This window comes from Podarcis pityusensis (assembly GCF_964106645.2).
Source record: "Podarcis pityusensis genome assembly, chromosome: 9".
Lineage (NCBI taxonomy): Eukaryota > Metazoa > Chordata > Lepidosauria > Squamata > Lacertidae > Podarcis > Podarcis pityusensis.
In genome coordinates, this window is record NC_138034.1 from 53,124,809 (window position 1) to 53,147,625 (window position 22,817).

At 41.6% G+C, this 22,817-nt stretch overlaps 2 protein-coding genes across 8 annotated transcripts; both read right to left on the reverse strand.

Annotated features, from left to right (window-relative positions):
• Positions 1–670: 670 nt before the first annotated feature.
• Positions 671–11,826, reverse strand: LRIT3 (leucine rich repeat, Ig-like and transmembrane domains 3). Of its 7 annotated transcripts, none has more exons than XM_081020298.1 (4): positions 11,377–11,826; positions 6,856–7,346; positions 3,130–3,435; positions 671–2,321 (listed from the first exon to the last, which is right to left on the reverse strand). In XM_081020298.1, the coding sequence occupies exons 2-4, from the start codon at positions 7,319–7,321 to the stop codon at positions 1,243–1,245; spliced, it is 1,851 nt and encodes a 616-aa protein (XP_080876424.1). In that variant the 5' UTR covers positions 7,322–7,346; positions 11,377–11,826; the 3' UTR covers positions 671–1,242. The 7 variants fall into 7 exon arrangements, with proteins under 7 accessions (XP_080876424.1, XP_080876419.1, XP_080876421.1 ...); XM_081020293.1 differs by lacking the exon at positions 11,377–11,826 and adding an exon at positions 10,679–11,369; XM_081020295.1 differs by lacking the exon at positions 11,377–11,826 and adding an exon at positions 9,922–10,481.
• A 253-nt stretch (positions 11,827–12,079) lies between these two features.
• On the reverse strand, positions 12,080–22,697 carry RRH (retinal pigment epithelium-derived rhodopsin homolog). The gene is made up of 7 exons (XM_081020395.1): positions 21,354–22,697; positions 18,542–18,732; positions 15,755–15,854; positions 14,200–14,353; positions 13,393–13,561; positions 12,493–12,671; positions 12,080–12,262 (listed from the first exon to the last, which is right to left on the reverse strand). The coding sequence occupies exons 1-7, from the start codon at positions 21,457–21,459 to the stop codon at positions 12,157–12,159; spliced, it is 1,005 nt and encodes a 334-aa protein (XP_080876521.1). The 5' UTR covers positions 21,460–22,697; the 3' UTR covers positions 12,080–12,156.
• Positions 22,698–22,817: the final 120 nt, after the last annotated feature.

Below are 22,817 nucleotides of genomic sequence, written 5' to 3' on the forward strand. Positions count from 1 at the left end.
CCCCACCTTCTCAATATATAGAAGGATCTGGCAACTTCTGTTTCAGTGTATCTGAAGAAGTGTGCATGCACACGAAAGCTTATACCAAGAACTAACTTAGTTGGTCTTTAAGGTGCTACAGGAAGGAATTTTTTTATTTCGACTATGGCAGACCAACACGGCTACCCATCTGTAACTGGATTACAGTGTAAATTAGGAATATATTACTGTAACTATTACTGTAACTATTACTGTAACTATCTTCTACGCTAGCTGCCACCAACCAAGTCCCTCCAGATGTTTGGAACATCAACTCTCATCACCTCCAACCAACATGAATGTGTTGGCAGGCAGGCAGGCAGAAATGAGAGTTGTAGTACAAAACATCTGAAGTGCCCTATATTGGGGAGGCTATTATGCACTTCTGTATAACAAAACACTTGTATCTTACAAAATTCTATATATTCTATATATTCATCCTTTCCTTAAATTCAGAATGCAGATAAAACTTCTCCCAAATGTATCCATCATATACAGCTGATGCATAATTTCTCACAAGGAAAAAAAAGCCATGAATTTTGACTAAGTGGGTTGGATCCACAGTTACTTAGTTATCCTTCCATTCCTTTGAAGTGAATGGGACCTAAGTAGGTCACTTAGTCTGGATCCAACCTGCATATCAAACAGCATATCAAAACAAGGCATTATTTAATGTTCAACTGTGTTCTACAACACAAACCACATTTTTATCACCAGACATCTCGCCCACAATTCAAAAAGCAGAATTAAACCAACGAATCCACACTTATTTCAATGAGTTGTGCTGGATTGTGGCCCTTTTATCTGTCAAATGTCCATGCATAGAAATCTAACATTTTAACTGCACATGAAAAATGTATTTTTTAATGCCTATTAATCTAAAGTTAGTTTATATAAAAACAAGAAACATAGATAGCAATGGACAGGCTGGTGGTACATGTTTTACACAAAATCTTTCATTTGAACAAGAGCAAATTGATAAAAAGACAGAATATAAACAGGCAGAATGCTTCAAAAATAATAAAAAAGTTCAAAAATGTCACTTTTCAAAGAGGCATTCCCCCCCTATTTGTCCCACCAAAGACGATTCTGATTTCTATTCAATGCTGCTGTGCTTAATCCTCACATTTTATAACTGGCACTGATCCAGCATCTGAAACAAGGCTGCAGTCACTCCCCTATTCCCCAGTAGGGATCTTCAGATGGTCCGCAGAACACCCAGAGTCAGCAGAGGTACTCTGACCTTGAGCCTTCACTTTTGAAGGTCATCTGAGAATCCATACTTGACCTAGAACACAGCAGTAGTCTTTCTGACTCATCGGTGTTCCGCCGAGCCCAAAGCTCCCCACCTGCCACCACGGAACGTGGTTTGAGGGAAAGGGTTTCAAATTTGACGTAAGTCTCTTTTTCAAGGTCATCTTCCCTGACAGGTTTTGGTTTCCTGTGAAGCATTAAGACTTTATACAGTAAGAAAAATATCAACGGTAAGACAACGGCACAGGCCACCCCACCAGCTACCAGCAAAATGGGAATCTGATAATCATCTTCCATGGTAATTCCATCAGTGGAGAAAATGATGCATTGGTCCTTCGTAGGTGGGGTCCCTTTGGGAACAACACAGGCCATATATTGTGTGCTGGGTTCCAAACCATCTATGGTGACTTTGTTTTTCGAGGGGTCAGTGCTCAGGGGCAGCATGTCTTTCTCCCCATACTTTGAGTACAACACAGTCAAAGAAGAGTTGCTTGTGACATTGGCAGTTTTCCATGTTAAGGTCACTCTTTCGTCAGTTTCAGGAATTACTCTTAGGTTTTTTACTGCACCGTTTTTTTCAGCTCCTGCTGCTGCGCTGAGGGATGTCCCGTCATCCTTCTTGCTGACATCACCTGGTTGTTTCTTGCCTCCGTTTGTATTTGATTTGGCGTTCTTTCTTCCATCTGGCATTGACTTGGGTGGTTTTTTGTCGCTGCTTCTGTCAGTTGTAGGCCTTTCACTGGTAGCCACTGTTGTAGGAGAAGAAGTGCTTGTAGGCAGTGTTGAAGGAGAAGCGGTGGTTGCATTCAAGGATTCTTGTTTGACCTCTTCCTGGGTGGTGTTTTGCTGGTCTGCTGCAGTCTTTTTCCCGTACTTTTGTGGAGAAACAGTTGTGGTGACAACGCCAACAACAGTGACTGTAACAGCAGCTTCTGACATTCCAGCCAAATTTTTGGCCTTGCATCTGTAGTCACCTGCATCCTTGTAGGAAATGCCTGTCAAGCTGATGATGGACCATCTTACACCTTCACCAGGACTTTCTTGAATAACTGGAAAACAATTCAATGCAGGTGAGTGTGATAACCTGAACACGAAGCAGCAGCATTCATACTACCTTAGTGTGCTTTTTGTGGTGTTACAACATACATTTCAAATGACAAGGAACTTTTTTCATAGGGCTACAACATTTCACTGATTAAGATCAATCAGTTGATTAAGGTCAACCCGTCCCATTGAAAACCTTTAAGTCTGATTATTCAGACACCATCTTAGAAGAAACATTTCTCCTGCAGTATATCGTATTTTAATCCAAAATCCACTGGACTCTGTAGGACTTGATTCTAAACAAATGTATGCAAGGGTGGGCTGTAAATCTGTTTCAGGTATGTGAAACTGGTTGAATGGCACAGGATCCAAGTCAGCCCTACATACAATGATCTATAAAAACTGATTTCTTGTTCTGCCTCTCAGACCAGCAGCATCCAATAAAAAAGATCTAATACATTTCTAAAAGGAAACACAGACCCTGGGTAAGTGCCTGGAAGCCCTGGAATTTCACACCACTTGGAGACTGGAGTGGTGTTCAACATAAGGAAGGAGAGGGCAGCAGGAGAAGCATCATTCATATCCCTGCCATCCATTTCACCACACTTCCTCTCTACACATGAGTAATGCACGAAGAGGGCTATAGTGGCTGGCCAAGACTACCTAATGAGCTTCATGGCTGAGTGGGCATTTGCACTCCAGCCCACCACTCTTGATGACTACACCCCTATTTTGGTTCTCAGTGATCTCACAGGTCACTGTCAACTCAAGGTAAAATGACCTATAGTCTCCCTTTTGCTTGAGACTCAATACCTGTGTAGTTCACCGGCACATTGTCTGACCTAACCCAGGTGAGTTGTGGGGTGGGGTAGCCAGTTGCATCACAGCGCAGTAGGACGTTGCTTCCCAGGGGCGAGGTGATCTTTGTGGCCGAAGTCATGACGGATGGTTTCAAGCACTGTTCCAGTTCTGCTCTTTGGAACAAAATCCCAGCCAGGCTCTCAGGTCCACTGCAAGCCACAAAAGGGTCCAGAAGCAAAATGGCGGTGTCCACAATTTTGGAAAATTCAATTAGCTTGGAAATCCGACAGTCACAATACCATGGGTTGTCTTGCAAGCCTGAAAACAGAAGAATAGTATGCTCATAGTCTTGCTAGCAATGCAACTCAGTGTACATATTGCTGGCTTAAAACACAGCTAGGCCGTTCTTTTTCTCAATTCAGATAAAAGCTAGCTTGGGAGAAACACAATATTTCATAAGAAATGACAGGGAAGGGCCATAGCTCAGTGGCAGGGGGTCTGGTTTTCTATAGTGGCCAACTGAATGCCTTCCAGAGATCCACAAGCATGAGGAAAATACCAACTGCCAGCTTCTGCGGGCAACTTGCTTACACAGCCAATGCAGGAAGCTGATGGGCAGAAGAGGTGAAGCCTGCTTTCTGCAGGCATCAGTTACATGGGCAGGTTCTTGGCAGGGATAGGAGCGTAGGAAGCTGCCTTATACTGAGTCAGACCATTGCACAGCTGGGACAAAGGGCAGGGAGCCCAACAGCAGGTAGAGACAATGAAAGGCAGAGCAAGCTAATTCTAGCCTTGTCCCCATCCTCCTCCCTCCTGAGTTTCTACAGGGTCAACTCTGAGACTCGGGAGGAGGAAGCCAACAGGCAGTGCCAGGCCCTGGAGTGGTTGTCAGTAGGAAAGTGGGCTTTGAGGACTCAAGGCTCAGGTTGGTGGGTTGTGTCCCATTTGCCCTAACAGAGAAGCCTCCACTAGACACTAGAGGCAATGTCTTAGCAATAAGCCTACAGTGCCAGTCTATCTGGCGCTGTTCTTTTAGCCTCATCCTGCTTCTCATTTTTTAAGCAGCTGAAGTTATGTCTGACAACATGGGGGGGGGGGGAGCTTAAGTTATACCAAGCCAGGCCTTTGATCCATCTAGTTCAGTACTGTCTGCAATGACTGACAGTGACTCTCTAGGATCAGTGGTCTCTCCCAGCACTGTAAGATGAGGACATCTCCCTCCCTCCCTCTCTCTTCTCCACACCCTAAAATGTTTCTGTCAAGGTGGAAGTCGTGGAAGTAAAGAGGACAGATAGCAATGGGCCAACTGCCTGAAATATTTTGAAATATCTTCCCATTGTACTTTCTCCTTTTAGCCCACTCCAAAATTTGAACCACATTACACTTCAGTGAAAAAAGGATGAGTCCAGGTACATCTCACTAACCAATCAATGTCCCCCACCAATCCGTGTGCCTCATTTTGCTGCCTGCTCCCCTTTTTCCTCACACTCAGATGTATCTGTCAGTAGTGACAACTGGAATTGCAAACTCTTAAGTTTGTCCTTACAAGCCTTTTGGGAAGCGTAATAGCTAAGTGCTAAAGCTTCTTCTTTGCATGCAGGTGGTCTCCAGTTCAATCCATGTCATCTCAGGAGAGAACCTCGCCTGACATCCTGGAGAGCTGCTGCCAGTCAGTGTAGACGATACTGATGGACCAATAGTCTGACTCAGTAGAAGGCAGCTTCCTATGTTCACTTAATTCCAAACTTTGATGCTATCATTAGAGTAGAAGGCACCAGTAAATATATTTAAATCTGTGCAGACGGGAAGCCAACCCAAGCATTCAAATTAGAATGAATAATCTGTGCACATGGTTAAAGATTTGAAGAGAGAACAATGGGGGGGGAGGGGTTATAGGGGAGGGAGGGAGGGAGGGAGGGAGGGAGGGGGAAAAAACAGGATAAATGAGTAGGGACAAAAGAATATACTGTAATGCATAACTAATAGGAGGGTGATTTTGATGTATGTTATAGTTAGATTTTCAACTGAATGATTTTTTTGTAAGTTATTCAATGAGCCTGGAGGAAAGTGTGATTATAAAGAATAAGAATAATAATTAAAAAAAACAACTCGTGCAGATCTGAACATTGAGAAAGGGCCCAGCAGAAAAATTCAGAAAGAATAGGCACTACCGAACAGGAGAAAGAAAGATGGGGGAAAGGAGAGACAAAAACAACATTCTAGGCATGAATCTCTATTGCAGCTGATTCAATAAATGAATCCCTAATTCAGGGCAGTTGTGCACCAGCTCCCTTGTGCAGAAACAGTGCAAGGAACCTTAAATGCCTCCCAGAATTTCCAATACTGAGTTTTATTTTAGAATTGGAGATGCCAGACTTTTGTTTTGTTGGCTTTTGGCACTGCCAATTCTGCATGCAAAACAAGATAATTTGTGAGGAGGCACCTGATATTGAATCAGGATCAGCAGCAATGATTTATGAGAAGATAGTGCAAGAGAAGAATCAATCCGCAGGAGAAATGAGGAGTGATTTAAAAGTCATGTGTACAGCATAACCTTCAGAGTGGCGCATTCAGAAACTGGTGCTCAGTTCCAACTATAAAAGGAACAGCACCCTCTGCTGAACAGCGATTTGTACTACCTAAGTTGTCTAGCAAAGTCACCCGCAAGGATAACTTTGGAATTTGGACAACCCAAAAAACCGTGTTTCCCAAAGCGTAGTGCATGCATCCCAGGGGATACATGAAAGGGTCTTAAAGGGTGCACAGCAGAATATTTTTATTTTACTTTATCATAGTTAAATCGTATTATTAATACTACCCCCAAGTTATATTTGTCCTAGAAGGGGTATTCAGGTAAGACTAAACTCTCAGCAGGGATATGCAATTCTTGAAGGATTAGGAAACACTGCTATATAACACATAAAGTTAGCAAACTCATTCTCTGAATGTGGACAATGGTGCATATTTGACCTGGCACATATTTGTATGTGCTACTTGAACAGCCCATCACTGCACAGGAGAAATGTAACAGCAGGCTTTGTGAAACCTCGAGAGTTGCCCCCATGCATATTGTAGAACACATGTGCAAAAGTACAATCTTTAGAGAGGTGGAAAACTAGGGAGCCCACTCCAAAGCTGCTCTGTGAGGAGCTCAAAGGACATGGAATACTGACTGCCTCTTGAAGAAAACAGAAAACTGGGGTTGGGAATTGAATGGAATGTCCTGGAAAAGAGTATCCTGAGCAGAATCACATGACACTGCTACATTTTGTTGCAGAACCCACATGTGTGGTTATAATACCAAAGCCAATGACTTTGTGTATGCCCCGCCCCCACCGGATCATGAATGGAACTTTTGTCAGGTCAGTTCCTTTAAGACGCTTAAAGCAAACATGTCACAGCAATGCACATCTGCAGGGGGTTCTGGTCAGCACATCAAAAGCTCACAAGGCACACAAGCAGTGGCAGTGCTTCCCGCTAGTCAGCAAAGCAGACCATAGGAATTGTGGGTGCTCCAATCAACACAATAGACAGCATTGATCAAAGTATTCTAACCAAGTTCCAGATCTTGCTGTTCTCACATTCCTTTCATGCTAAAATGCCAAACTAAAATTTAGGGAAACAGCAGTGCAAGAAATGTATGGCCAGAACTATTTTTCAATGGCTCAGGGACTCATTCAAGATTCATGCCAGCTGGCACAGTTCAAAGAAGGAATTTCACGATATTTGCCGGCTTACCTAATATGACCCTCTGTATTATGGAGTCTGCATTCCTGGGTTCTGTGTTTCTGGGCAATCCTGTTTCAGAAAAAGGAAGCAAGATATCCAAGATGTCTGATGGCAGAGAGGTTAATTTGTTGCTAGATATGTCCAGGTAAGTGAGATTCCTCAGATATTTGCCGGCCTCAGCAGGAATGCTGGTCATTAGGTTGTTGTGTAAGTCAAGTGTTCGGAGGTTAGGCATCTCAGCCAAAGATTCCCAAGGGAAACTCGACAGCAAATTCCCATCCAGGCGCAATTCATGCAATAGTTTTAAATTATAGAAGCTGCTCGTGTCAATGTTTGCTATAGAGTTGTAGGTAAGCCACAGGTATTTGAGATCCACCAGGTAGTAGAAGGCTTCAGTCGGGATCTTTCGTATGACAGTCTTTTCTATCCGGAGTTTCACTGTATCCACTGGAACATTTACAGGTATCTCAAACATATCAGGATCATTGCACAGCACAGACCTAAGGTAAAACAAAAAGAAAGAGAGGCGATAATGAATTATTTTCAATGAATTTTTCAAGGAACCCTATTTCCCTCACAGCTATAAGTCCCATAGTAGTTTAACGAACAATCCCATGGAACTCTGGGAATTATAGCTTTTTGAGGGCAACAGGGGTCTCCTCCTAACAACTCCTAACAAATTACAGTTCCCAGGATTTTTTGAGGGAAGCCATGGCTGTTTAAGTGGCATGATACTACCTGAAATGTACAGTGTCAATAGGGCCATAGCACAGTCACATGATGGCAATGGGCCCAGGATGGGCCTTTTCGCTTTGCCAACCTGTGTTGCAGACAGGCATTTTCCTCTTCCTCACCCATCTTCTGCCCTGGCATGTGACAGTGGTTACACCACTGTTAAGCCCCATTGCTGCTAGCCAAGGGCTTGGATTGCAGCCTAACCCAGTCAATAGCACAGTATAAAGGGGGTTATGATGACCCAGGCTTCCTCAACCTCGGCCCTCCAGATGTTTTTGAGACTACAATTCCCATCATCCCTGACCACTGGTCCTGCTAGCTAGGGATCATGGGAGTTGTAGGCCAAAAAAACATATGGAGGGCTGAGGTTGAGGAAGCCTGTAATAACCCTTCAAACCGTCATGTCAAGTCTGCTCTTTCACTGCAGGTTGATGTTAAGTGAGCAGAGGAGGATGTAGCCCACACCAGAGGAAGTCCACATGGTGCTGAACAACACTGGCTGGGGATGACAGGAATTGGAGACTGAAAACAGATGGTGACAACCACTCTTCGTCCCCACTGGTCTCACACCAAACCGATTGCCTTCAGCCGGTGTTGTGGTCCTTCTGGAGGTACATATACAAAGTGCCCATGACACACTTCCTCCAAATTGGGTGGACACAACAGTCTCAGACACTCACCTGGCTTGATGTTTTAGGCAGATTTACTTGAGCATCAGCTACTCTCCTCAGGTGTAAGAAAAAGTCAGAGCTGAGAGGAGGGCAGATGACACCGTCCCTCACCCTACTCCACTGCTTAACCATGTGCTCCCCTCACCTGCCGTCTGACGGTACAATAGTACCGTCTAGGAACTGGTTTAGCCCATCATTTTTTATTTTCTATCTATCCCTAGGCCACCTTTCAGGCCCTCACAAGGCAGCTTACATTTAAAACAACAATAAAACCTAACATCACATTTCAATAAAAATTTGATCATTCAAAGCCTAAAACACCACACAGGAAAACAGCATGATACACTTAATAATAATGGTGATGAAATGTAATCAGACGTGCTAGGTGTCCTTTAAGAGAAAGCCATCCAAAATAAACTGGTTTTGAAAACTAAGTTATAGCCTCTATTACGGGGGTCATAAGCATATTACTCAGGATTTCAACAAGGCCCAGCGCCTCGTGCCTAACAGTCTCATCTGCCGTTTGTGGTATCACCTACCAGAGGCCACAAGCAGAGGCTAAGCCCGATTCAAGAAGGAACACAGGCATGGACAACGCCAGATGGCTGACAGCATACATGATTTAACTATTCTTATTAAGCTGTTATAAGATTGCAGCATATTTGTGCAAGAGAAGAAGAACTGCACAATTCCTAAAGACCCTTTTCTAACTGACCACTAATTCCATGAATCTCCCACCAGAGAAACACTAATGAGTTCACAATAGGATTATGTAAGAACAAATAGTGAAAACGAAACCTTAAATGTGGAGCACCAGAGCCAAAGAACCTTCAAGCACAATTTATAACATATCTAGACTCAAAAAACGTCTGGAATGCTTCTGAATTTATTTTCTGAAGGAAGGGTTTTCAAAACCACTTCATCTAATTGAGCTGACATTTTGTTCCCTTCCCCCACTCGATGGCATTTGGGAAGATAAGGCAGTGCAGTTCAAAGCGTATCTACTCCCACTGAAACCGGTATAAGATTGTAGCATATCTGTGCAAGAAAAAAAGAACTGCACAAGTCCTAAAACCAAACCCCTTTTCTAGCTAACCATTATATCTGGCTTTAGAAAACTAAAATATATCAAAAAAATAAACTAAATGATATTTGCAGGTGCTGAAAATAACCATCCTCTCATGAATTCCATGAAGCTGCTGAGGCAGGGTCCAAAAAGGCTAAGCCTATCATATTAAAAATATCATTTTAGAAATTCTAGACAGTTGGATTTTTACTTTCATTTGTGTTTCACCTTATGCTGTACCATCCATTATTTCCAACAGTTCTTAACATATGTTAGTCACTTTAAGCAAATCAATGTCTCAAAGCCACTCACGATTAAAAAAAAGATAAAACCAATAAGTAGTCAACTATTTAGCAAACAATGTAATACAAACTGCAGATGTTTGTATTGCTTTTATGTCCTTTGTTTGTCCCACATAAGGTACAATACAACTAAATGAACATTGTTTTCTTTTCCAAATTGAGAATAAAAGACATGTTTTGAATCTATCATTACAAATTGTGTTGAAGTTTCCAGACCTTGACTTCACTCCAGTGGTGTTGCTGAGGGACCCCACCCCCACCCCCGCTGAAGAAACAGGCTTCTGTCAATGGATTGCCCCACCATATTTGCAAATGATTGCTGTGGGGCCACAGAATCCACTGCATCCTTAAGCCTGGGTTGCACAAATAGCTTCTGGCCTACAATCAAGTCCCTGAACCTTCTCTTGACTCAGTGCACCATCCTTCTCTATTCCATCATTCTGGAATGGAGCAAAGCTGAAATTCGTGGGCACGATTGCTCTCATAGAATTCTGGACCTGGATATCAGTATCTTCTTTGTTTCAAATATGGCTTCCCTACGGAATGAATAACTGTAAAAAAGTGATGTGCACTGACTAGATGTTCTTTAAAACTATTTTCAAAATACTGGCATTGCAGAAGGATGTAGATTCTAAGGGCATTTGTCTCAAGCAATGAAGGAAACAGTTCTATACTCACTCACTCACCTGTAAAGCCACAATGAGTATAGTGGGGCTTACTTCTGAGTAGACATGTATAGGCTTGTATTGACATTTCCCCCCTGCAGTTTCAGCCCCCTTTACTGCAATCCAATTAGATCAGACTTTGCGGCCAGCTACCCTGCCTATGCACGTAGCTTACTATAAGAGTGCAAAGCGGGGTGGGGGGGTGGGAATTCTAATTTCTCCCCTGGTATATTAATTTGCTGCAGAAATAACTTGCAAAGCACATGAACCACTGTAGCATTTACACCAATCACTAGTAGCATTGGAATTTTTTTTTGAAATTTCATCGGCTGCTTTCCTGTGGTTGTACTGAGTAGCATTTTCTTTTGAACAGAACAGAAAAGAAAAGCCTACCTTGTTCCAGTGTCGTCCCCTCTGCCATGATAGATGCAAGTGCACTGAGATGGGCAGAAACTATCGACTTCTTCCAAAAAGCTCATCACAATGCAGACAGCAGCAATCAGATACATGACTTCCTTCCAGGACAATTGATATACCCAAAACCTAAAATCTTTTATTCCTAGGCACTCCCTCTGTGTGCCACGGCTGTGAACATAGGCATCCATTTAGTAAGAGCAGATTACCCTGGATTAACCAAGAGCTGCAGTTACTTAACCTTCAAATGTATTCTGCAAAGGATCAGTTGAAACAGCTCGCTTCTTATTGTGTCAAAGGAGGAATATATTACCTTTAAATTGCAACCATCCTAAAGAGGGACTCTTTAAATATCAAATGAAAAACTGAAATTAAAGCGGGGAAATGTCACCAGAGTAACTCACAGTTTAGACAGCCAATGCAAGTGAAACACTACTTTTTCATTTTTTAAAAAATGCTCTATGCTTTGAATAACTGTGAAGCACACCTATATTATGCAGCAAAAATAAAACACCAAATTGGCAGAGGCACAGAATGGGGGCAAAAATGCTTTTTGACAGGGTGCTATTGTAAAAGACCAATTATTTTAAATTAACAGCTGAATAAAATTAGCTGTATACAGATGGAGACCCATGAAGCATAAAGGAACTGATAATCATTTAATGAAATATACTTACAATTAGTAGCAGATGGTACCAATAATCTGAGTGCAATAATCTTGAAAAGTGGCTTCCTGTTGATTAAAAACTTAACTGTTTGTCCTTCGCTCTTCTTTAAAAACAATCACATATTTGCTTTTTTAAAAAAGCACAGATTAGCTATCAGATCTACTTACTTTCTTTCAGAATAGTTTCAGTAAAAATCACTTTGAAGCATACAAGAACTGGGAAGAGAAGGTGTATTGCTCGCTACTGTTTTTCTGTTGACATTTGTTTGCTTTTAAGAAAAGAAACAGGAGTATTGGCTGTTTAAAAATATACTTGTTACTGTAATATGGTTTATATTCTTGATGAAAATGTACCATCCCCTCTTCCCTCAACCTAACAGGTACAAAACTGACTAATAATTGTGGGAAAGGATATAAACCAGTCAAAAACGCTAATCTTGAAGTCTTGATTTTTATTGATGTTTTATTATAGATACTAAGGGCACACACCTATGAAATATTGTGCTTGTACAATGAACCACAAGGGTTCTTTTGCTAATACAATGTTGCAGCAGATAGCTTGGCACCAGGGGTCAGCAACCATACAGCCTGGGCCAGCCAGGACCCTGGTACATCTCGGGGGATAAAATATATGGTGCTTGTTACCATCATAGCTACCACAGGATCCAGCTATGGAGTCCAATGACTTGAAAGTAAGCAAAGGCCTTGTAACCCAACTATCCACAAAACAGATCAGACTTGCTTCTTTCCAGGGATTCGGCAAGCAAGTAAACATAGAGGCAAAGCATCCTTAGGTAATTGTGCTTTGAGATGTGCTCATTGGCAAGAAGACATGGTTGATTGTGATCTCCTGCCGTGTTTGACATCTGACCATCGCAAAGATGGCCCTTCGAAACCTGAAAGAGGGAGAAATCCTTTCAGTGTTGGATGCATGAATTCAGTGCCAATCCCTCAAATTCCAATAATTCCACCTCCAAGAAGTGAATGGCTCAAAGCCACCCATGAGCTTCACCGCCCAAGTCTAGCAGTCTAACCACTGCATCACACTGGAACTCTCACATTTATAACACATTCTCTCCCCACAGAATCTCCACCTCTTAAGTTGTGGTAGAAGTGAACCACTTACTTTTTGTTCGCGATGACATAAATACAGGGATTATAGAATGTGGAGGACTTGGCAAACAATGGCGCTATAATTGCCATGGCAGGAGAAATTTTCCTGGGATCCCCAAATGAAGACCATAAACACACGATAGAATATGGTGACCACGCCACCAGGAACATTAAAATCATGACGACGGACATCTGTAAAGGAAAATGAACAAAGTGTGATGTCCCAAAATATTTTCAGTTCTGTTCTAGCATCTCTTTGATCGTTACCTCAGACCTTCATTCTGTCCAGTCCCCGTTTTTTGTTACAAGCCCATCTAAGGTTGGAATGAAGTAGGGATGGAGAGACACAGAGGAGATGTGAGGACGTGGGAGGAGGGAGGCTTGAAGGAGCCGTGAAGATATTTGGTTTTGTGAGGTGTAAAGGAAGGAATTTGGTTTGGCAAGGTGGATGGCGAGGGGTGGCGGAGTTGTCAAGTGACATGAGCAGGGGCGGCAACCCCTAGTGCAGTATTTTTTGACTACTATCATCTCTAACTAGCAAGACCAGTGGTCAGGGATGGTGGGAATTGAAGTCCCAAAGCAGCAGGAGACCCAAGTTTGGGTAACAGTGCCCTAGTATATCATATTTGTGTTTGGCATGAACATATGTAGCTCCGTGGTAGAGCAACGGCTTTTCATGCAGAACGTCCCAAGTTCAATCCACAGCATCTTCTAGTATGGCTGGGAAGCCCCCTTTCTAAAACCCTGGGGAACCACAACCAATCAACCCAATGAACTTGATGGACCTATAGTCTGATCCAGTCTAAGGCAGCATCTTATGATCTGATGATTTGTTTCAGCACCTCAATGTGAAAAATAAACTGATTTCCTCCCCACTGAAACAGAAAAGGGAGCTCTGCCAGAATGACCATACCTTTGTTACATCTACTTGATCAGACCAATCTATGTTGATGCTCTCCAGGCAACTGCTTCTGGCGTACCGCTTCATAGTTCGCGAAACATTGAAGTAACAGTAAAACATGACCGATAGCGGGATGACAAAGTTAACGGCAATCACAGACATCGTGAAAGAAACAAAGGATCTGAAAGTGGGGGGGAAATACGAAGATGATGACTAGAAAACACCACCTTTCATCCTGGTTTAACTGTAAGATTAGAGTGAAACATTTTATGTACTGTGCAACATGTTCTAAAAGTGTTTTTTTATACTGTACCCATCAATAATGGCTCCATTTTGGCTGAGTTTAGACACACAGCCTATTACCCACTTAATAGGGAGTATTTCCCATTGAACCCAATAGCACTTGCTTCTGAGTAAATATAAAAAAGGATTGTGACCTTCACAACTGCCCACAAGGGTTTGTTTACTTGTCAACAGTTAGGGAGTCAGACTTTCTTGAGTCTCTAACTCCAATCTATTCACAGTGCACTATGAAGACTTTAAATATGGCTATTTAATAAAATAAAAAACCTATAAAGAGAAATAATAAAAAATAATTTAAATATAAAATCAATACAATATATTTAAAAAAACCCATGTTTTATACTCTTGGAGGAGAAAACATAGTTTGGAAACCTTTCTTGCCCTCTTTAGAAGCTCTTTCCTCCCCACCAACATCTCAATATTTGCCACTTTTTATGGTAAGGCTGCACTGACACAAGCCCAGTACTAATTTACGAACAAACACACACACGTACTACCCGACAAGTCAAAACATACGCATCGTTTTTCCTCCAGTTCACTGTACAGGTAGCTCCAGTTGGATCTGGGGCATAGCTTGCCCAGCCCACAATCGGCATTGAGGCCCAAAAGACTGCATTGATCCAGGCAGCAAGAATCAGAACTGTGTAGTTGTTAGCAGTAAGTCTACTACCTATGGAGACAAAACAGTGATACCTCTGTTTATTCTCCCTGGTCACTTATAACATTTTACACTGAAGTAAACACGGTGTTTGAATGATAACAAAACTGTATAAACAAAATCAATCTACACTTATTGTAGATCTACATAAGAAAGCCCTCAGACATATTAATACCCAAATTATATACTGGCTTCATATAGTTAATGAAATGGAAGCATTTATTTTCCCCTCCATTAACGCACTTTTTACAATCAAAAGGTGGCCCCCAAAAGACAAGAGATGACAAAACACCATTCCCCAAAACCAGGTGTAGGGAACCTATCACCGCCCACAAGATGCTGTTGGTCTGATAAGTCCCATCTGCCCCAGCCTGAATGGCCAATGTTCAGGGATGATGGGTGATGCACTCTAGCAGCATTTGGAGAGTCACAGGTTCCCCACACCTACCATGAACCTTCCACTAACAGGATTACCCCTGTACTTTATTTTCATTTGTATCACACCTTTCTCCCATGATGGAATTCAGGGCAGCATACTTAGGATTAGGTTCAGCAAGGTAGCTTCATTGTGTGCCTAATCATAGGATTTTAGAGTTAGTAAAGACCTGAAAGGTAATCTATTCCAACTTGCTCAGTGCTGGATCTCCAATGCAAGATATGTAAGTAAAATATTAAAATGGTGCTTTTGCCCACAAAACCATCGTTTAGTTCCCCTGCTCCCAGATTATCAGTGCTCTGAGCCTTGTGGCTGCACTGCAGCCTATGTTGTTTTATGACAAAACAATTTTTTAAAAAATCCTTCCAGTAGCACCTTAGAGACCAACTAAGTTTGTTATTGGTATGAGCTTCCGTGTGCATGCACACTTCTTCAGACACACACATAGTGTGCATGCACACGAAAGTTCATCCCAATAACAAACTTAGTTGGTCTCTAAGGATTTATTGGAAGGATTTATTTAATTTTGTTTCGACTACAGCAGACCAACATGGCTACCTACCTATATATTGTTTTATGACAGTTGAATCTCCCTCTACACCCCCCCCCCCATGCAAACTGGTCACCAAGATTGTCTGCTTTCGTCTTCACCCCTTTCAATTTTTCAAGTGCCGGATCTCATAAACCTTATTAAAATATGACTTGGTTAACTCCGTGTGGGTAACAAAGTTTCCAAAGAGCACTAAGAAAGCAAACAGAACTGCTGGTGCTTTAAATGGCAAAACTCTGTAGCATTTATTTGCTCAACTGGTCCTGCTGTGTGTAAGCGACAATCAACTCAAGCATCTATAACAAAAAGTCTACATGAAAAAACCAGTTCATGAGTTTAGGCAATAAAATATAACCTAAACCTATACTGTGTTTTATACAGTAGTTGCAACAGACTATATTTTTGTTTGTGCAAGAATATAACATACCTATATGTGGCTTGCAGATTGTCAGGTAACGGTCAATTGCAACAACAGTAAGCAAACCAATACTTGCCATTCCGAAAAAGATATTTAAAGCAGCATAGATCTGAAATTGGAGAGATTATATAATCATTTTCAAGGAATAATCGTCATTGTTTTCAAAGGTTTTGAACTCTGATCCTTGTTACTGTTATTTTTGCAGTTATTATGCATTGTTGCATATATCAACCCCAAATAATATCAAGTTTAGCTTAAAAAAATGTAACCCTGAAGTTCCCGTGTTGGATTTTGGCTAGCTGAGCATTGTTATCTGTTTATATCTTAACAAGTTGTTCCAGAGAGAGCCATAAACATATAATACATATAATTTCCTCAAAAATTGTATTTGGGTCTCATGTTTTTTAGAGATTTAAGTTGCTTTGATAACTTTTCCATAAGGGAAATGTTCCATACACTTTCCAAGCAAGTTTCCAGTGTCTACATTAGATCTTTTAAATCATCAGCAAACAAGCTGAACCATGCTATTTGGGGACCAAAGGGTACTGTTTGACCTGTAACAACATATACTTCATTCATAATTAGTTCCCCAAAGGATTGAACCTTCTTGCAGCTCCACCACATATTGAGATAAGCCCCCATTTGCCGACATCCTCTCCAACAGAGTAGACTAGGTTGAAGATTTATTCTGTGATTTTTTATAGGTGGATGGTGCTATCTATATACTTTTTTTGCTGTTTTATTTTTTCTGGTAAATGAATTGCCATTTCCTCTATATATTTTTACTAATCTGACATTTCTCTGTTACAATTCCAGCATAGATAATACTGAGAAGAATACTGGTCTGATAATACTGAGAAGAATACTGGTCTGACTCAGCCTGTTATGTACTGAGTTGAATAGGATCCAAAAAAGCAGCAGTCTGATTGGTCCTAGAACAATAGGATTCAGAATGCAGCAGTCTGATTGGTCCTAGAACAATGCAGCAGTATGATTGGTCCACAGGAGCCACCCAATCCAGCTCCAGGTGGAAGTGAATCCGCAACCTGATTGGCCTACAGGAGAATCCCAGAATTAGCCAATCACGTGTGACCCATTGTGTAAATAATGTATATAAAGCAGATATTTTGGGGAAACTTTCATTCCTCACTACTATGACCTGAATAAAGAGCATGAAATCCACACTCGACTCCAAGTATATTTCACAGCCTCAGTGGGTTTACAACTAGTGTGCCACAGGCAACACTGGCCTCTTTTCTTTCTTTCTTTCCTTCCTTCCTTCCTTCCTTCCTTCCTTCCTTCCTTCCTTCCTTCCCTCCTCTGTTGCCCTCTTGCGTCTCTGCCTCCCAAAGGCTTGCACAGCTGTTTGTTGCAGCAGCCTTGGTTACAAGCTCCCCAGACAATTGGTGCCTCTGTGGCTGGCCAGGGGATGCTGGTTGCCAGGAGCTAAGGAGCTTCAGAGATGGGGGGCGGGGGCAGCAATGGCTGCCTGGAGGACTCCCAAGGAGATGGGAGAGGAGAGGAGGCTGAGGGAACACTCCATAAGGGAGGGTGTTTGAAAAAGGATGAGAGGCTGCCAGTTCGGCAGGCAAGGGGTGACATAACTGGGCTCCTGAGCTCCACAGGGGTGCTACAGAAAGAACATATTTGGCCAAGGGAGCTGTGGACTCAAAAAGTTTGAAAACCTCTGGCCTAAGGCATCATCTCAAGCTCTGTTTCCTGTTCCAGCTGGCAGTAGCTCTCCAACAGAGTTCTTTATTTTCACCTACTCCCTGATCCTTTTAGCTGGAGGCACTGTGGGGCCTGTGGCAAGTGAAGTGTTTTGCCCCTGTGCTGGGTCCCTTATCCACCAGGTCTTCTGCCCATTTGTCGCCCCTAATAGTTTTCACAGCTGAAAAATGTTATGAATAGCTAGACAGTGCTAGGAGTCAGACGTTCTACTCTAGGCAGCCATCTAGTGGCAAGCCCAATTTAGTATGTGTTTTAATTTACAGTTCTGAAATGCCTCATTTCCAGCTTGCAGAGGGGTAAAGGTAAAGGGACCCCTAACTTAGCATGACTAAGCCACTTCTGGCGAACCAGAGCAGCGCACGGAAACGCCGTTTACCTTCCTGCCAGAGCGGTACCTATTTACGTAACTACTTGCACTTTGACGTGCTTTCGAACTGCTAGGTTGGCAGGAGCAGGGACCAAGCAATGGGAGCTCACCCCGTCGTGGGGATTCGAACCGCCAACCTTCTGATCGGCAAGTCCTAGGCTCTGTGGGTAGCAGATACCAAACAGCTTTGTGCTATCTGAAAAGCTAACAGATTTATTGTGACATAAACTAATTTCTCTAGAGCCTATTTATCAGCTATTCACTCTTTGGGAGCATGCATACCCTCCAACATTTTTCCATTGAAAATAGGGATGTCCTATTCCATAATAACTGTGCCTCTGCTGTAACATATGGAGTGGCTGTTAGGACTGCATCACTGTTTGTGCTCAGAATGGAACATGAACAATTGTAGGAATGACCTAGAGGCATCTCACTTGTTTACATGCATTCAAATCAATCAATCAATACTGCCCTCTTATACCTGGAGGTCTCAGGGCGGTTCACAGAACAAAATAAAAATATAAAACCACCAAATATATAATCGAAAAAACAACCCAGTCACCCCCTCCCCCCAAAACCCCACATTTTAAAAGGGCATAGGATGTCAATCAAATCAACCAAAGGCCTTATGTGCACTTTAGCTGGAACAGGGATAAACACAAACACGCTTTGGTCTTTAATTTCTAACTTCCAAGTACCTGGCAGCCTGCATAGCCAAATTTCCAGCTTCCATGCAGATCTGAAGCTGCAGACATGGGATAGCCAATCCCACTCACTCCGATGTCAGTGAAAGCCAGGTTAATAATAATGGCATTGGTTGCTGTTCGAAGTTCCTTATACTTAACAAAGATGCCTAGGACCACTATGTTACTCAGAAGACTTACGACTCCTGTTAAAAGACCAAAAAGGGAAACTAAACAATAGCAAATAATTAACATTGGCATTCTGGGAAAAAACCAAAAACTCTATTATGGCTAATTTATTAAGGGTATCCATAACTCAGCAAGGCATTGTTTTTTTAACATTTCTATAAAACTTGGAAATGTATGCTAATGTTAATATAGTCTTATAATGTTGTGTTGCATGCTTTTATACAAAGCTCTTGTTTGTTTTGAAAATGGATGGATAGTTTTCTTTGCCTCAACCCTTTCCAACTCAGAATTATTCATGCATTCAGCAATATTGTACCCAACATATGTCCTGCTTTCCTCAAGACTGGATTACTGTAGTATGTTCTATATAGGGCTGCCTTTAAAAAGCATTTGGATCCTGCAGCTTATCCAAAGCAGTCAAAATAAATCATGGTCCTGTGTACAAATCAATAAGCAGGAACCATCCCATCACTGAATCTATACCCTTTAGGAACACAATCAAAGAGTTTAACAAGTTCATCAGTGGGAAAGTCGGTAGAGCATGAGACTCTTGATCACAGGGTCATGGGTTTGAGCCCTATGTAGGGCAAAAAGATTTCTGCAGGGGTTGGACTAGATGACTATTAGGCCCCTTCCATCTCTACAATTCTATGATCATCAAGCCCTATTTTCAGCAGTAAGAATCAACAAAGCATCACTATGTGCCCACAGGTCCAAAAAGGTTGGTGACATCTAATTTGCATCAACATGGAGTTGCACTTCAGAAAACAGCTCCTTGCTTTCTTTGAAGCTTTTTCGTCTAAGGCAATACAGTCTGAAGCAAATAGAGCAACAATAAAACATTACTTCTTCATCAGCATATACGCTACTGTTTATTATAAGGTGTCAGACCATCAGTGGGTACTCAGTGTATCTATATATTTTCTCCTCCTACACAAAGTAACATAAGACACAAGCCCAGAAGATAACAGAACATGTTCAGCATTCCTATTGCAAAAAGTGCATTTAAACAGAAAAGTTGTAGAATTTTGTCATGTGTTCAGTTTGTGAATATAAAAGTAATAGTGACTAAAATTTGAGCACTCTGGCAGTAAGATTAACTCTCAGATGGTATTGCATTTGTTATACGCTGTCACATTGACTATACTGCTCAGTGAGTCTTCCCTTAGAAGGAAAAGATTTGCCTGTAAGAAAACTGTGACTCAATTTATCGTGATAAGACTGGCCGAGAGTGACATCTTTAAGCAAAATAGGTCGAAGCATTTATGATCAAACTGCTACAATGAAAAGCATCCATTAAAAATATAGCACTGTAAGAATTTGAATTTTTAAAAAACTTTTCTAAAAAATTATTTAATTGAAAAAAGTTAATGCAATATACTCGACCTATAGTAAAACCACCACCTACTCACAGAATGTGGAATCTTATATTGATGACAGGAGGCAGCCTTTGCATCTATGACCTCCTCCGTTGCTTTGCTGCATAAAATAGCTCTCCAGATCTCCCAGTACAGCCACTGCTTCAGCCAAAATAGAGATGCTCTAGCCTTTTTGAGACTATGCAACAGGCTCTTTTAGAAGCAAAACTCATGACAATGCTTGTTGTACATGTAATAATAAGCTACACAATCTTTAAAGAGAATTCTTGCTCACACTGGCCACCTCCTTTACTGACCTAGAGCACATCTAGGGAACAAATGTTATTTCTGAGTATCCAATATAGATACAAGTCTTCAACAAAACATATAGCTGAAACAAGGACCTATAGTTGGAGCTTTTCCCTCACGAGCAATTCCAACATCTCCCATAAAATGTACGTAAGATTATATTAGGTGGAAATCAATTATGGCCAATCCATGCACAATGTTGTTTTTAAAATATATTCCATAACCACTGCTATGGGAAATGGAGTTAGAGCTGTTGAAATAACAAGCCACTTGCTTCTTGAGGATAGTTTTGAGGCTGTATTGTTTAATCATTCACTGGCTGCCACTTGTGGCTGCAGCAGAGGACCCCAAAACCAAGAACAAGGCAGAGAGGAATGCAAAATGGTGAACTCTCTGTGCTCTCAGACCATTCCAGCCTAGAACTAACAAACAAAGAACTTCATATGGAGAAGTAAACATAGGGCTGAGAGCCAATAAACCTGCATACTTTTTATTCCTCAAAGCTACGGGTTGGAGACAAAGCCATTAATGTTCAGTAGACAAACAGAGGCCATTGGGACTTAAAGTTAGCCATGATTTCAGTTAGCCTACTCTAAGCAAGACTACGTCCAGGTCCAACCTTCTATCTTTATGATAAATGGCTCCCAAAACAGTGACAAACACATCATTTTGCAAATCTAAATAAATTACATTTCTTTTGCAAGTTAACATGTGCCATCTGAGTCATATCCACTCCACATATATGCATATAGGGAATTGCACCCTTAATGTGCATGTTCAATACTTGTTTAAGGTCATAGTTTTATCATTTCACATTTGATTGTTCTAAATCTTACCTATCTTTAGAAAACGCTGGACAAAAATCAATTAACAGCTTTTTTTTTGCACTTGCACAACACAGAATGCCTCTATTCCAAGTCTTAAATCCTGGTTTGTCATCCCCCTGCCACAAATTCCATCAACATTCATACCTGCTGTTATCAAATAAGCTGCAACTATGTTGTGCTCAGTCTGTGAAAAGGCCGAATGAGGTTCATTTTCACTTTCCGAAAAGTTAGCAGAATCATTCAAAAACATTGCAGGGGAAAGAAAATTAGAAAAACACCCTCCAGGGTTATCCTGTAAATGGCCATTCGAAACACACACACATCCCCAGCTTTTGTAGGCAGATCCTTGTCCTGCAAAACTGACTATAAAAGTTCTTCCCTGCTGAAAAGCTCCCAAATGGATTTCCACTCAAGAGCAAAGGGGTTTACATTCCCAAACTATGAAAGGGGAAGGCTTGTTAGCTCAACAAAGAACAGCACAGAGCTGCAAGCGCATTTTTAACAAGATCCTTACGGTTCATGGCCTTATTACTAAAGAGATTAGCGGCTGCATAGGCCCCACACTTTGGACTTCATATTTTCTTTTTTTAATGTTTCAAAAAACCCGGCAGGAGTTGATTGTTCATCATGTGTATGTTTGCATTTGAGAATTCTGAACCAAGTTTTTAAAAGCTATTAAGCAAAACAATAACTATAAAAAACCCCACTATTGCAAAAGACGGGGCAAAACACATCTCAATCTACAGTGGTACCTCGGTTTACGAACTTAATCCGTTTCGGAAGTCCGTTCTTAAACCAAAACCATTTTTAAACTGAGGTGCACTTTCCCTAATGAGGCCTGCCGCTGCCAGTGCCCTTCCACCATTCGGATTCCGTACTTAGACCGAGGTAAAGTTCACAAACCGGGACACTACTTCCGGTTTTGCGGAGTTCGTAAACCAAATTGTTCGTAAACAAGACTGTTCTTAAACTGAGGTACCACTGTATTTGCAAGAAGAGGTTGAAGATTCACATCCTGATTTGAAATCCCAACTCGGAATACCTGTAATGTATCTGCTTTAAGAGCATCAACTTTGATTATTTGTCCATGGAGTCCATTATCTATATCAGGACTGTAGCTCAATGGCTGAGTTGAGGCCCAAGATTCAATCCTCAGCAACTCCAGGTATGGCTGGAAAAGACTCCTAGCTGAAACTCTTCGAAGTTTCATTGGTGGAATGGCATTCATAAAAACATCCAGGGGAGAGCACTTGATGTGTGACACACAGACTGGGACCTGATGGCACAAGCAGCCAAGAGGCCAACCACATATTTTGGATAGCTGTGTATGAGTGAAATAATGCCAGTTTCTTTCCTCCCTGCTGGTTCCAAGTTATTATGGTACATTCAAACCAGATTATCTTGGTTTGTTTCACTCCCAAACAAACCATAATAAGTAAGTCAAGAACAAACCACGGCTACATATTATGGTTTGCTGGGAGTGAAACAAACCATGATGCTTGGTTTGGACATAACACCAAGCAACGGATCGTAACTAAAAGGCCCTCTTAGATGTGTACACAATAAACCATTAACTACGGTTTACTGTGATGTGTGAATGGAAAAATG

What these genes read in the sequence shown, in the direction of transcription:
- LRIT3 (XM_081020293.1), bottom strand. Translation starts at nt 10,890, where the DNA reads ATGGATGCCTATGTTCACAGCCGTGGCACACAGAGGGAGTGCCTAGGA. An exon ending in GGGGACGACACTGGAACAAG is followed by an intron (nt 7,347 to 10,678) that starts GTAGGCTTTTCT and finishes GTTTTACCTTAG; the next exon opens with GTCTGTGCTGTGCAATGATC. An exon ending in AATACAGAGGGTCATATTAG is followed by an intron (nt 3,436 to 6,855) that starts GTAAGCCGGCAA and finishes TTCTGTTTTCAG; the next exon opens with GCTTGCAAGACAACCCATGG.
- RRH (XM_081020395.1), bottom strand. Translation starts at nt 21,459, where the DNA reads ATGTTTTTGAATGATTCTGCTAACTTTTCGGAAAGTGAAAATGAACCT. An exon ending in AATCTGCAAGCCACATATAG is followed by an intron (nt 14,354 to 15,754) that starts GTATGTTATATT and finishes TTGTCTCCATAG; the next exon opens with GTAGTAGACTTACTGCTAAC. An exon ending in TATGTCATCGCGAACAAAAA is followed by an intron (nt 12,263 to 12,492) that starts GTAAGTGGTTCA and finishes TCCCTCTTTCAG; the next exon opens with GTTTCGAAGGGCCATCTTTG.